The following is a 15,999-nucleotide window of genomic DNA, read 5'->3' as shown; positions in this document are numbered from 1 at the left end:
GTCCTGGTGTGTGGGTGTCTGTGAGTGTTTGCCCCATGATGGACTGATGCCATGTCTAGGGTTTGTTCCTGCCTTGAACCCTATACTAGCTGGGATAGGTTCCGACCCCACCAGTGACCATGGTCTGGACTAAGTGGGGTAGAAAATAATGACATGATTTAGAAAGCAAAAACTGGAGGGCAGTCCCAAAACATAGGGAGAAAAGTGCCAGGGACTTTTAAAGGTGTAATAAAGATGAGACAAAGACATCAGAAAGGTTTGGGGCAGCCGCCCGTATTTTGTTCCACGGCTGCAAAATAGGTTTGAAATTGAACAGAGATGTTCACTGGGCTGAGTCCAAAACAGAACTGATTATTTGGAGGCAAGATGGTGGCTTTAAAGTCCAGTACAGGAAGTGACGTCATCATTGGGGCCGGACCAGGAAGTGATGTCATCGGAACTGGAAGTGATGTCATCTGGTCTGGAAGTGACATCATCGTTGGGGTCGGAACCGGAAACGATGTTGTCGGGCCTGGATGTGGCGTCATCATTGGGGGGCGGGCCCAGAAGGGATGTCATAATTGGGGGTCAGACCCCCAGAAGTGAAGTCATCGGGTCAGAAGTGGCGTCCTCAGAAGCTCCAGAACCTAGCGGGATTTCCTGAGAATGGTCTGCAAGGAACTGAGAAAGACAGTCAGTGCACCCCGCTGCCCCCAGGTCTGTTAGCTGCCTTCTACTCGCACATGTGTGATAAAGGACACAAGTGACAGGTAGGAATAGCAGCCAAACACATAGCATACAGTTTATGAGGGGTGAGGTACAGGCGATGTACAGATTTTAAAATTATGTATGCTGATAATTGGGGGTTTTTGGGGGATGCTGAGATATTGCTTCGCATGAGGATAGCTTCTCATGAGAAGAAGGGGTGTCACACTGTCAGACTGAAAATAAGGGCACAGGTCTTGCAGATGCCTTGTGCAGACTTGTATACACAGGGATGATATTGACAAAGTTTGGAGATAACAAGCAGGAAAAATCATCTTATTGTCTTATCGCCTCTTTATAATTCCCTGCATGCCCATCCTCTCCCGGAACTGTGGCACAAGAAGTCCACTATGCTCTCACAGTGTATGTGACAATAAAGACCTAATCGAATCTGATCATATTACAGATTTTAGAGTCTAAGGTGAGGGTCACAGAATTAAGGGTGCTAAAGGCAATGGGAGTGTTTCTCAGTGAATCACACAAATCCCTAGCTGTAGGAAACTCCCAGAACACGTGTAGAAACGTACCTCAGGACTCACAAGAACAAAGGGAGCACAGAGGCTCAGCTGATGAACAAACCCATAGCAAAGCGTTTGAAGGTTTGCAAATTTATTAAAAATCATTCCTAGAGGTATTCAGACCAGATTGTGGTCAGGTGCATCCTGTTTTAATTCTCCTTGAGATGTTGAACTGACTGGACATCATTTAGAAAGTCACACGTCTGTGTATAGAAGGTCCACAATTCACACCGCATGTCAGGACAACAAACCATCCATGAAAGTCAAGGACGTCTTTGTAGACTTGTGTGGTGAGGCACAGATTAGGGCAACGGGATAAAGCCATTTGTGAAGCTCTGAGTGTTCCCAGGAGGACCGTGGCCTCAGTAATTGTAAAACGGAAAAAGTTTGAACCGCCAGGACTTTTTCTAGAGACGACCAGCCAACCAGACTACGTAACCAGGCAAGAAGGGACTTGGTCAGGGAGGTGACCAAGAACACAATGGCCTCTCTAACAGAGCTTTAGAAGACATCTGCTGAGATGGTTGGACCTGTTGGTAGGACGACCATCTCAGCAGCACTCCATTAATCAGGCGTTTATAGCAGAGTGGCTCACTCCCATTTGAAGTTTGCCAAACAATATTTAAAGGACTGTGAGAGCGTGAAGAAAAAGATTCCCTGGTCTGATGAGACAAAAATTGAACTCTTTGGGCACAACTTCAGGCACTATGTCTGGCAAAGGATCAGACATTGTTCATCACCTGCTTAATACTATCCCTAGGGTGAAGCATGGTTGAGGCAGCATCGTCCTATAAGGAGTGCTTCTCTGGGACAAGGACAGAGAGACTTGTCAGAACTGAGGGAAGGATAAATGAAGCCGTATATAAAGGGGTCCTTGAAGAAAACCTGCACCAGAGTGCACACCACCTCAGACTGGGGCAGCAGTTCACCTTTCAGCACAACAATGACCTGAAGTATACAGAGCAGTCAGAACGTCACTGGAGCGACTTTGGGACAAGATGGACTGTCACTGAGTGGCCCAACTAAAGCCCAGACTTAAACCCCATAGAAAATCTGAAACACGGTGGGAGGCCCTTCAGTCACCCACACCTGCCTAATGGTGGGTTGGTCATCCATTTGTATTCAGGATTTGCTACAACATGGATAGAATAAAGGGATCATATTGATTCTGTTGTGTCTCATTGCTGGAGGTGGGCTTGTATTCCCAATAGATCCTTCCATCTCTTCCCACTGATGTTCTATTGGATCTGAGGTCAGGTGACACTGGGGAGGCTACTCAAACTCGGACGAGGATGTCACTGTGATAGTGAATGGGTGATCAAATAAAATAGAAAATTATCATGCAACAGCATAGTTAATCTAGGTGAACTGGAGGGCAAATTTCGGACCACCACAACTACCGTGTATGCTCATGTATAAGTCGGGTTTTGACACCCGAAAAATCGATCATAAAATCAGACCCCGACTTATACGCCCATTCAAAAATGCCACACTTAATTTGTCTTTTTTTTCACATCTCGCTTCCTCCAATCTCACACCAATTTCTCAGAAGCATTGAATTTTGTTGAAGCAGCGCAGTTACTAATTTCTTTCGCTACTTCAACGACTTTTAATTTAAAACCAGCTTCATATTTTCTTCTGATCGAACGCTCCATCATAGATAAGGGATACTCTTATGATAAAGGTGTATGAGGGCGTGAGATACAGAAAACACTAAACAGTGCAAACGCCGCTTCAGAATAGTTTGGGTATCACTGTGTGGTCACGTAGGCACAACAGAGAGAGAGGTTAGCAGCACACGCTGACACAGCGCATTGCCGCACCCACATAGACAAAAAAAGGCCGTGTGCCCCGTGGTTACTCTTTCAGGTGGGCGTTAGCGTATCATAATCTCTTGGACCAATAGCATGACTTTTACACATTCGACTTATACAACTGACATTATAAAATACCAGAAATTATACAAAAACAACATTAATTTCTATATCACATGTTCATACAAACAATGTAGCTCAAAGTGCTTTATAGGATGAAGAAAGAGAAAAAAGACAAAATAAATAAGAAAATAGAATTAGGGAACACTAATTAACATAGAATAAAAGTAAGGTCCGATGGCCAGGGAGGACAGAAAAAACAAAAAAAACTCCAGATGGCTGGAGAAAAAAATAAAATCTGCAGGGGTTCCAAGGCCACGAGACCACCCAGCCCACTTTAGGTATTCTACCTAACATAATTGACCTCAATAAGTCCTCATGGCATTCAGGCTTCACATGGAAGAACTTGATGATGCTGGTCATGTGGACTTCTGGCGTTTAAATCCATCAACATAGGGACATCAAGGTGCTTTGATCAGGTGGTAGTGGCGCAGATCACCACCACAGAAAACCGGAAAGAGAACAGCAGAGAAAGTAGGGGTTAGTACGGATTGCGGAGATATGATAAAAATGGTAATTAAATGCATATACAGAATATCAGGGTTACACTAGCATGAAGCTACGAGAAAGCCATGTTAAAGTAATGTGTTTTTAGCAGTTTTTTAAAGTGCTCCACCGTATTAGCCTGGCGAATTTCTATTGGTCAACTATTCCAGATTTGAGGTGCATAACAGCAGAAGGCCGCATCACCACTTCTTTTAAGTTTAGCTCTCGGAATTCTAAGTCGACACTCATTTGAAGATCTAAGGTTACAATTTGGAGTGTAAGGTAAAATCAAGTCCTGACTTATTCACTGGAGAACTTATGCACAAGTATATACGGTACATTAAACACTGTTACGTTCCTAGAAGCACTGCAGGACTTTTCTAGGTGTTCTCTGCAAACCTTTAGACCTAAAGCACATGTTATACTGACAGTGCAAATTGGGTTCTAGTAGGTTGGTTGCAATGACAGCCTGAAGCCAGTATGACGCTCCAGGACCATGAATGGGGACTCTGGGCCAAGAGAATTACAACTCTGTAGTCTCAGGATAGAAGGCTGCAGGTCTTCGAAATTCTCAATGGCATCAGCAGAACAATGAATGACATCTAGTAGAGACCAAGGGGGTTACAATCAAGAAAAATCGGGAAAAACTTCTTTTTAAACAAAAGGTCTTGGGAATCTGGAACAAATGAATGAGGTCATGTAGTTGAAGCCAAGACCATGACGGGTTTTAGTAATGATCTGGATGAGGTATTGGGGGGAAATTGGTTAATAGCTTACCAAACAGACCCAGCAGACTGAATGTTTTGTTTCATTTGTTATTTTTTTTTTAAATTAATTACTAATAAAATTATTGTATCTGGGACAGTGTGACTTGGAAGAGGATCTTCATAAACATTAAGTACTAAACACAGACCTCTCTTTAATACACTAACTGAGTCTAAAACACAGCCTTACAATAAATACATATTCAAAATAATATTTATTGATTAACTTATTATTTTGCTGTTGCTTAGCAGATTTATTTCCTTGTGTATTTTTAATTTTTTCCCCTGGAGCTGCCTGCATACGTTAACTGTTACTCAGTGATGAATGTCTTTGTATTTGCGAACAAAGGCTTTTGTAACTCTGCGTACTCTCCATCTAAATGTGCTTGCCTGGGCACACGGCCTTGTTTGTATGTTTGCTTGAGCTGAAATATTTACAGAGGACTGGTCACAAGTGCTTGTTCTTTTTGAACAGGAATTGGTAGTTAAGCGCAGGAAATGTGGTGCCACAGTCATGCCAGATGAAACACTAGAACTCCAAAAATGCAATGGTTGTTTGATGATTAAGGAAGTCAGTACAGCTGCAGTTATCCTGAAGGACAGCAGAGAATAAGAAAGTCTAAGGACAGTACCAGGAAAAAGTCGGGGGGGCACAGTGTGATAAAAGTCCGAATGTGAGGTCAGAGTCTCTGTTTACTATCTACATGTGACAGAAAGCCGCTATGCTGATCCTCGTAGGATCGATGTGCACACTTCGATGTTTGATGAATGGTTCGATGTGGTGAAGCAAAATGCCGACATACAGATGCATTCGTGGTGCTTTTATATTCAAGCATCGCATATTACAGATCGTAATGACACAATACATTTTAAAAGTCTCACATACCGTCTTCTGTGCCGTCTTTATTTTCTGGGGCTTCCTCCTGACCTGACAGCAGCAGCAAACAGCAATAGATCACCACACTGAGCACATTACATTTATGATATTCCAACTCTCTGCACATTTAGAATCCTTAGATTTATACTTGATATCACTTTCATGATGAAATGCATTAAAGTATGTATGTTACATTTTACAGATAAATCGTTAATTTTGTTTAAATAATGAACACTGGTAATAATTACACACATGGGGTGACACGGTGGCGGAGTGATACCATTGCTGTCTTGCAGGGAGTCACGTTGCTGGTATTCCCTGCCTGGAGTTTACATGTTTTCCTGCTGGGTTTCCACAGTGCGCTCCAGTTTCTTTTCAAAGATATGCAGATTTGGTGACACTAAAATGACGCCAGCGTGTATGTGTGTGCTTGTATTCACCTGGCGATGAGCTGAGGCCCCGTCCAGGGATTGTTTCTGCCTCGTACCCAATGCTAGCTGGAACGGACACATCTCTGGATTGATGGATTTAATCATTAAACATCCTTTTCAGAGATATTGCAGTAAGGTGTCATTGGAATTTAATGGCTGTTCCAGGCAATTCACAACACAGCGAAGCCGAACTTGTTCTCACCATGATAATATCTCACACTGCCACCTGGTGGATTCCTCCAGATTTACGTAAAGTACGTGCGCAAGTATAAACAGTAAAATAGTACAGAGTAATGGGGATTGTGGAAGAGAGATGAAAAGAAGAGTGCAGGCAGGGTGGAGTGGGTGGAGAAGAGTGTCAGAAGTGATTTGTGACAGACGGGCATCAGCAAGAGTGAAAGGGAAGGTCTACAGGACGGTAGTGAGACCAGCTATGTTATATGGGTTGGAGACGGTGGCACTGACCAGAAAAAAGGAGACAGAGCTGGAGGTGGCAGAGTTAAAGATGCTAAGGTTTGCATTGGGTGTGACGAGGATGGACAGGATTAGAAATGAGGACATTAGAGGGTCAGCTCAGATTGGACGGTTGGGAGACAAAGTCAGAGAGGCGAGATTGTACTGGTTTGGACATGTGCAGAGGAGAAATGCTGGGTATATTGGGAGGATGTTAAAGATAGAGCTGCCGGGGAAGAGGAAGGCCTAGGAGAAGGTTTATGAATGTGGTGAGAGAAGACATGCAGGTCATGGGTGTGACAGAACAAGATGGAGAAGACAGGGAGATATGGAAAAAGATGATCTGCTGTGGTGACCCCCTAATGGGAGAAGCCGAAAGAAGAAGAAGGTAGATGAGAAATAGGAGCGATATGACACTGGGTTGCATGCTCTTGTTTTCAGACAGGGGGTTTGCTTTTTCTGGCTTTTTCTGTGGCTCAGAGTGAGACCTTGTTTTGTTTCTGAGACTCTCTGTAGTTTTTTTGTAACTAGTGTAGGGAAACTAAGCGTAAGTCCATCGTAAATTACATTTGTGATAAAGTAGTATGGATTTAAAACATCTGCAAATGCTAAAAAATGTATTCCTTATTGCTGGGCAGTTACAAGTGTTTGGTATTTGTGCTGCGCTTAGTGCTAAATAGAATACAGCGGCCAAAAAAAAACAAAACTAAAATTAGACTACAGAGGCTTCAGAAGATGAACAGCCACATAGGTGTGGGACAGCTATTTACACCGGAGTGGCACACAGTACGCCAATGGCTGGCTGTTTATTAACCACAAAATGTTCTAAGTGACCTTGGCAATGAGAAGCTGTGCGGCACTTCTGTAAATGTCTGATGTGGTAAGTACACCCAAAGAGTGTTTTTCATAGGCTCATTATTGTCACATGCACATAGTGCAGGTACCTTGAAACTTCAGTCGTTCTTCTGTGTGGTGGGGTCTGTGTGATTCTTCAGTTTGACACGGCTCATTTGTCTGGCAGGTTATTTTCTGGTTTCTCCTCCAACATGGCCATGGCACCCAGCTACAAGCCATGCACTGCTTTACCCTCATTTCAGATGGCGTGACGACCACAAAGCCTGGGCTTAAGGGCAGGGAAGGAGTAACAAAGCAAACAGTTCACACATTGGGGCTGCAAGCTGGATTTTTAAACAAAGTTGATGCGACAGGCCAGTTCCAGGAGTTGGCTAGAGCTGACCAGCTTGAAGCTCATGTTGGCACCTTAGCAGGCCACTCAGACACCGGGTTCCTCATCTTCACGTTTGAGGTCTTCCACAAGCTTGATTAACAGCATACTGACCAGATTCTGATTTAGGAAGTTGTCCTTTGTCTTCAGATGTTAGCTGTGCCAGGTGATGGCTGTAGAAGAAGCTTAGTTTTGTCCATCTAGCATCTCCAGTAGGTTATTTTTTGTTTCCCATGCCAAAACACATAACCGGAGGATCAAGGATGTGGAAGATGCCCTTCTGATACAGCAGTTCCAGCAGGTGAAGCTTATGTGTGCCATTTTGAAATCGGCATTGTGCCAATAACAGCATGCTCCGTCTCAAGACACATTGAAGTGCTAACAAGATTAACATACAATATCAAATACAAAAATGGAACATTACAATGAAAAAATGAAATATGACAGGCAGGCACTAGTAGAACAATGGAAGTGTACTTGGCAACAACTTTTAGAAAAGGGGCAATATCAATTAAGGATTGCCACAGTATAAAGTTTTAAAATGGAATGCACAGCAGTAGCCACTGAATAAAGCAGTGGAAGACACCGTATGTGCTGAAGATAGCGTATAGCTATGATGTAAAAAACACGACAACAGTATAATTTAACAGAACAAGGTAAATGTTTGGGTAGAGATATACAAGACCAGCAGTCCAATTTAATATTGTGCAGAGAGGTAGAGAAAACAGTGTCACATTGAACTGTAGGGACAGTGAAAACGTGCAATTAAAGGGACAGCAGGCAGTCGGCTTCTGAGTGTCGAAACAGATGGAGCCTCAGGATTAGACTCTGCAAGAGAGTGCCAGAGGTTTGAAGTCACAAACCGGTAGACAGGTTTTACAAGAAGACATCAGTGGTCTCACAGGGTTATGTGATGTCTGCAGTGTTTGGGCTGTTGAAACGGGCAGCTTGTAGTGGAAACATCGGGATGACGAGATAATAATTGACTGGAAGCCAGTGTCATAGAGCCAAATGAAAGGTAATGTGCTACAAGCAAAGAGAGAAGTGCCCAACTCTCATTACAAGTAACCCAAAATCGTGTTTTCCATAATAATGGATAGCTGGGCAATTCTTAAGGCAGGCTATATATCCTTACACATATTGTAACAGATACTCATTTTCTTTTCCTCATTCCTTAGCGATCAAAAGACAGGTCTGCTTTCTCTGATCTGTGAGCTGATGGAGATGAACATCTATGAATTAATCCGAGGTCAGTATCGCCAGTGCTGTGCTAAATATTTCTTTGCATCTTTGGTGATTGGTGCTGTGCTTTATCTTTTATATATTTACTAGCCGTGTAAGCCCGTGCTGTAAAAAGCCTGGGGTCCTAGAAACTATTGAAATCGTCAGGAAAAAAAACTGAAATGTAGAGATGTCAGGTAATTGAAAGGGACTACTCTGGGCGTCTCTCTCCAAGGAGGTTTCGTTTTGCCGATGTGCTCGTCTCGCTTGCATAAGAGTTTCTCTGTTTTCTTGGCGATTTTACTTTGGCAACAGAATTGCTTTCTTCTTCCGACTCGTTAACTTGCGACCTCCTTGCCGGCTGTCTGAGCTTCATGCTGTAGTAGCCTCGCACTTCCGGGCCGGACAGACAGACAGACACACACACTTCCACGCATAGACATTTATATATAAGATAATTCGTTATTGCATGAGGCCACACAGAAAGAACTAAATGAATAATAGCAAAATGTGAAAACTTTCAGGATGGTAAATACTTTTAGTAGGCTGTCAAGTAAGTGCACATAGGAGACATCTTCAGGGCTCACAGAATTTAAACGATACTACCCTGCGCACAGGGGGGTACTGTCACTAATCACCCCCCCCCCCATTCTACCCACAGTTAAAGGTTGTAATATGCTTGTTGTACCGTTTTCTTTAATATCAAAAGGTAGACTTCAGTGTCATTGCAGAGGTACAATGGGGCAAGTAGTCGTGAGTGTCCTAATGCACTGTCCACCTTGAGGGCTCCCATGGCATTGCCTCATGCCCTCCTACTGTGCAAACTCTATTCTTTGGGTAGCAACCTGTACTTCAAGTTGCCTTATTTGCTCTTTCATGTTGTAGATTACCTCACCAAGGTCTGGTTGAGCCTGCTGCTGCTCTATCCTGCTGACTACGCCAATTTAAAAGTAGGAAATGTTGGCCAAATGAATGCTTGGGATACCAGCTGGTAGCCTTGTTTAATTCCTTCATTAAAAAAACGTCAAAATAAATGGCACTTGTGGGTGCAAAACTGGTAACAAGCGAAAATAGAAAGTGGAGTGAACCCACGACTTCCATTGGCTTCTGGGTTTTTATATCGCCAACCAGAAAGGTGCAGGGCTTCTTGGTGGAAGCACAACTGGCTCAAACATCCTCTGGCTGTCAAGCCTCAGAATTGTGGGTGGGAAAAGGAGAGATGATTAGTGACAGAATCCCCCTCTGCTCTGTGAGCCCTGAAGATGTCCCCTAGACACACATACTTGATAAGACACTTTATCAGTTGGCCCCTCCATAATGTGCGGAAACACAAAGAGCTCTGTAGGACCTGTACAATATGGAGTTGTCAACCGTTTGTTGGTGATTAATGCAGGGGCTGGAACAGAAGACAAAATTAAAAATGGATTACAATCTTTTGTTTATTGGCACGAGTAAATGTTTTGTGCTCACCCCAGGCCCTTTACTAGTTTGTAGGTATAGAAACGCTGGCCTAGATGTCCACCACTTTCAGCAGCAACCTAATTTTAGTCGAAGTCACCCTTCCAAATTCCAGTATTGTCTGCTGTACCATACAAGCGCCGGTACAAAGTCTGGCATTGTCAGAGCTCAGAGGAGTCTGTCTTTACCTGAGCTACAGAGTCTTCAGTATTTGAGCTGCATAGCAAACATCATTAATGTATATATATTTTTTGATTTGCAGGCAGGAAACATCCTCTACCAGAAAACAAAGTGAAAAATTACATGTACCAGCTTTGCAAATCCTTGGATCACATGCACAGGTAAGAATTACAAGAAGTAACGGAACTGTAAAGGTGAGGCAACTGTTGTTTGAGCAGAACGTCCCAGCTGGGCACTGTCTGTGTGCAGCTTGTACGTATTTGTCCATGTGAGTGTTCCTCACACATCCCAATGTCATGCTAGGGAGGTTAACCATGAAATGAGCCAGTGTGAAGGTGGGCATGTGCATGAGCAAGCCCACTTCTGACCTTGCACCCAAAGTTGCAGACACGGGTTCTGAAGTGGAGTGACCCGGTCTGTGAATGAACAGATGGACCTTCAGCAGAGCTCAAGTGAAGGCTGCACAGTGCTGGATTGATATTTAAGAACACTCATGCGTACCTAATGGCAGTCATACAGCAAGTTTACTTAACTAGACCAGATTGCCAAGGGCAACATTTACCGGTTTGCTGTTTTTAAACCGCCGCAAGATCTGTGGCAGTAGACCTAAGTGTCAGTGTAGCATGGCCAACGTCATGGAAAGCTAATAAACGACTGATCCACAGACAGTACCTGACATGGAGGCTAAATTGACAAAGCTTAAGTGTTTCTGTCCTTTATTTCTGTTGCAGGAATGGGATCTTTCACCGAGATGTGAAACCAGAAAACATCTTAATTAAGGTAAAAAAAGAAAAATGGATTTGAATATTATTTCAAAGAGTTAAGAATAAAAGCCAGTGCAGTTGGCAACCACGAGAGTAAATCAAAAAGTGAAAGCAATGTGAAAATTATGTAGGAACCGCGTCGGATAGAAGCTGACGTAATACAACACATTCCTGATGGTTCATGGGTAGCTCAAACATTCACAGTGCAGTGCTGTGTCGTTAGTCTAGTTCAGGGGTCCTCAATCACAGTCCTGGAGGGCCGCAGTGGCTGCTGGTTTTTGTTTTAACCTGGTTGCTTAATTAGAAAGCAATTCTTGCCAATACAGGGGGTCCTCGGGTTACGACACAGTTCCGTTCCTACAACAGTAATGTACACCGAATTTTGGTGTAAGTCGAAACACACCCTAGCCTAAGTCACTTACCTATCCTAACACATTTCCATCCATCCATCCATTTTCCAACCCGCTGAATCCGAACACAGGGTCACGTGGGTCTGCTGGAGCCAATCCCAGCCAACACAGGGCACAAGGCAGGAAACGATCCCGGGCAGGGTGCCAACCCACCGCAGGACACACACAAACACACCCACACACCAAACACACACTAGGGCCAATTTAGAATCGCCAATCCACCTAACCTGCATGTCTTTGGACTGTGGGAGGAAACCGGAGCACCCGGAGGAAACCCACGCAGACACGGGGAGAACATGCAAACTCCATGCAGGGAGGACCCGGGAAGCGAACCTGGGCCTCCTAACTGCGAGGCAGCAGTGCTACCACTGTGCCACCGTGCCGCCCCCTAACACATTTGCAAAATCATAATCTAGAACATAAAAACACAACTAAGCCACAGAAAAAGGAAAGGACATAAATATACTATACTGTACACTGTACTGCAGTAACAGAAAAAATGAGTGTAAAAAAAAAAATCCTTTTATTCCTGCTCACATCTCACTTTTTTAAAGTTTTTATGGGAGTGAGCGTTGTAAACTCAAAACGTCGTATGTCGAGACGTTGTAACTCGAGGATTCCCTGTAATTTAATTTCATGGCTTGTTAGTGCTTTACCTCTGCTATGTCAGGTCATTCTCGTATCTTTGATTTTCTTTCCCTTTCTAAGGATATCATCCAAATGATCTGAAGGCTAAAATGGAGGAGTAATTCTCAGTCCTTCACTTTTTTCTCTTCACTTTCCTTCCAAGTATTTAATTAAACCCAAATGGTAACCAGCTAAAAGGAGAAATGCTGCTCTCTTTTGTCATTTGCATGTTATTGCTAATTAGGAGCAATTAAAACCAAGAATACGGCTGATTAAGACTAAAATAAGCAATAAGGGTTCAAAATCTTAACGAGCGAGACGACTAAAGTGAAGCTGAAGTGTTACGTGAGCAATAAGGGCTTCTTATTAAGCAACTGGGTTGGAACAAAAACTTGCAGCCACTGCGGCCCTCCAGGAACGTGATTGAGGACCCCTGATCTAATTGAAGCCAAAGTCAAATGAACATGGACGCTCTGCTGAGGGGATGGCACCATTGTTGAACAACGTGCCATAGTGAAACCTGCTGAAACCCACTAAAGGATGTTGGCTCAGCACGAACGTGAAAACACATGACTCAATGGAACGCTTATGATTGGGTTTAAGGTGGGAAGAACAAGTGTGACAGACAAAGCTCAATCTGATCAACCGTCTGTCGCTCGCAAGCCGACATCAACATCATCAGAAAAGACCAACAGATTGCATTGTCCACTGTTGCTACACAATTGTATATCAGCTATAGGGAAATTAAACCTGTTTAGTCAGAAGCAGAGGAGACTGCATGAGGACCTACTGCAGGAATGTAAAATCCTCAAAGTAGATCCAGCAACATTCTTTCAGCTTAAGGGTGAATCATATACTAGAGGACATCGTTGGAAATTAAGGGGAAGGAAATGCTTTTAAAACCGAACCCAGGAAGTACTTCTTTACTCAGAGACTCGTGGGACTCTGGTTTAAACTACCAAGAGATGGAGTTGAAGAAGAAACTTTTGACAACTTTAAGGGAAAATCTGGATGCCAGCTTAGCTATTCACTGAACAGACAGGTTTGGCCTCTTCTCATTTATCAAATTTCTTCGGTTCTTATGGATCTACACCTGCCATTGTGCATGACGAACTTGGGGTACCATAGTGCTTGTGCAAAATGGGTACCCAGGCAGCTCACTGACTTGCACAAGCCAACATCCTTTGAGCAGAGGGAGTGAAACCTGCAGAAGTTCATCAAAGAAATCTCACTATTTGCAATCCCACAGTGGAGCCGCCATGTTCATGTGACCTTGGCTTTAACTAGTCTAATGGCAGAGCGCTGTTCATGTTCAAACTACTCATTAGCCATCTTGAACGTATTGCATTGTGTCAACTTCTATCCGTTGAAGTTACTGCCTAATTTTTACTTTGCCTTTATTTTTTACTTTGCCCTTGTTTAAAACAATATATATATACTTTTTGGGCGGAGTATTCCTTTAAAGATAATTATGCAAAATAAAAAAAAACCCAAGGCAATTTGAAATTGACCGTGTTGCTGCTGCAAATTCTTGAACCTGTTTGATGTTGTAATTTTATAATGGACTTGGCAATCTCTTTACAAAGCAGCAAGCAACGTCCGGAAGAGCACCGTTTAATTAGTTGGGGGTAATCGGACACCCAAGTTCATTTTTTAGTTTTACTGCCCTCACCTTTTTAAAGGATGAGTAGTTTGCCGAAAGCAAACGCTGAAACAAACTTCAGAGTTGGACCTCCGTGCCATTAGTGTGTAAGGATTTTGAGTGATGGACACCTGTCCTCTGTGGCATGGATCGTTGCAAGCTGCCACATTGAAGAAAAATAAATATATGCACAATATGTTCACAGAATGTTGTGAGGGTGGAGTCCATTAGAAAGTCTGAAGCAAGAGTGGCATAAAACTTTGAGACCTAATTCATGTAACTTTCCAATATCTTAAAATATTCATTTCGGTAGCTCTCGTCACTTTTTCAGAAAACTTTTTTATTGTTTCTCTGCTAGCAAGACACATTGAAGCTGGCGGACTTTGGCTCATGCAGAAGTGTCTACTCGAAGCAGCCTTACACTGAATACATCTCGACCCGCTGGTACCGGGCTCCTGAGTGCCTTCTCACCGATGGATATTACACATACAAAATGGACATTTGGAGCGCTGGATGTGTATTCTTTGAAATAATCAGGTATTGATATCTTGCTTAGCTATACAGTGAGGAACATAAGTATTTGAACACCCTGCGATTTTGCAAGTTCTCCCACTTAGAAATCATGGAGAGGTCTGAAATTCACATTGCAGGTGCATTCCCACTGTGAGACACAGAATGTAAAAAGAAAATCAGGAAATCCCATCGTATGATTTGTACAGAATTTATTTGTATTGCACTGCTGCACATAAGTATGTGAACACCTGAGAAAATCAGTGTTAATATTTGGTACAGAAGCCTTTGTTTGCAATTACAGAGGTCAAACGTTTCCCGTAGTTCTTGACCAGGTTTGCACACACTGCAACAGGGATTTTGGCCCACTCCTCCACACAGATCTCCTCTTGATCTGTCAGGTTCCGGGGCTGGCACTGACCAACACGGAGTTTCAGCTCCCTCCAAAGATTTTCGTTTGGATTTAGGTCTGGAGACTGGCTAGGCCACTTCAGAACCTTGATATGCTTGTTACGGAGCCACTCCTTGGTTATCCTGGCTGTGTGCTTCGGGTCATTGTCATGTTGGAAGACCCAGCCACGACCCATCTTCAGTGCTCTGACTGAGGGAAGGAGGTTGTTGCTCAAAATCTCACAATACATGGCCCCATTCATCCTCTCCTTAATACAGTGCAGTCGTCCTGTCCCCTTTGCAGAAAAGCACCCCCAAAGCATGATGTTTCCACCCCCATGCTTCATAGTGTTCTTGGGATGCAATTCCTCCTTCTTTTTCCTCCAAACAGGGCGAGTGAAGTTTAGACCAAAAAGTTCTATTTTGGTCTCATCTGACCACGTGACTTTCTCCCATGCCTCCTCTGGATCATCCAGATGGTCATTGGCAAACTTCAGACGGGCCTGGACATGTGATGACTTGAGCAGGGGAACCTTCCGTGCAATGCGTGATTTGAAACCATGACGGCATAGTGTTCTACCGACAGTGACCTTTGAAACTGTGGTCCCAGCTCTCTTCATGTCATTGACCAGCTCCTCCCGTGTAGTTCTGGGCTGATTCCTCACCTTTCTTGTCATCTGTAATACCCCACGAGGTAAGATCTTGCATGGAGCCCCAGTCCAAGGGAGACTGACAGTCGTCTTTAGCCTCTTCCATTTTCTGACAATTGCTCCAACAGTTGATCTGTTTTCACCAAGCTGCTTGGCAATTGCCCCGTAGCCCTTTCCAGCCTTGTGGAGGTCCACAATTTTGTCTCTGGTGTCTTGACAGCTCTGTGGTCTTGCCCATGGTAGTAGTTGGAGTCTGACTGTAGGGTGGACAGGTGTCTTTAAAAAGCTCAGACAGGTGCTACTATTAAAAATTACTAAGTGGAGTAGACTTCTTAAAGGCCGAGTAACAGGTCTTTGAGAGCCAGAATTCTTGCTGATTGCCAGGTGTTCACATACTTATGTGCAGCAGTGCAATACAAATAAATTCTGAACAAATCATACAATGTGATTTCCTGAATTTATTTTTTACATTCTGTGTCTCACAGTGGGAATGCACCTACAATGGGGATTTCAGACCCCTCCATGATTTCTAAGTGGGAGAACTTGCAAAATCACAGGGTGTTCAAATACTTATGTTCCTCACTGTACATACAACCCAGTGGGAGTTTGTTATAGAGTGGCAATGTTGTTAGGTCCGTCTACCTAGTAAGTGACACCCCACTTTCCTACAGAGCAGCCTGAATGAATCCTAACATGAACCAGGCAAGGTGTTGAA

At 43.5% G+C, this 15,999-nt stretch overlaps 1 protein-coding gene across 1 annotated transcript in view; it reads left to right on the top strand.

Annotated features, from left to right (window-relative positions):
* LOC114666944 (MAPK/MAK/MRK overlapping kinase-like) overlaps positions 1 to 15,999 on the top strand; it is a 55,601-nt gene that overhangs the window by 18,666 nt on the left and 20,936 nt on the right. The window contains exons 4-7 of the mRNA XM_028821997.2: positions 8,611 to 8,681; positions 10,374 to 10,452; positions 11,023 to 11,071; positions 14,093 to 14,271. Of these exons, the coding sequence (XP_028677830.1) occupies positions 8,611 to 8,681; positions 10,374 to 10,452; positions 11,023 to 11,071; positions 14,093 to 14,271 (378 nt within the window). The remainder of the gene's footprint in view (positions 1 to 8,610; positions 8,682 to 10,373; positions 10,453 to 11,022; positions 11,072 to 14,092; positions 14,272 to 15,999) is intronic.

This window comes from Erpetoichthys calabaricus, chromosome 16, assembly GCF_900747795.2.
Source record: "Erpetoichthys calabaricus chromosome 16, fErpCal1.3, whole genome shotgun sequence".
NCBI classification, from domain to species: domain Eukaryota; kingdom Metazoa; phylum Chordata; class Cladistia; order Polypteriformes; family Polypteridae; genus Erpetoichthys; species Erpetoichthys calabaricus.
Note: the sequence above shows the minus strand (reverse complement) of the source record. Positions and strands in the feature narration are given on the sequence as shown.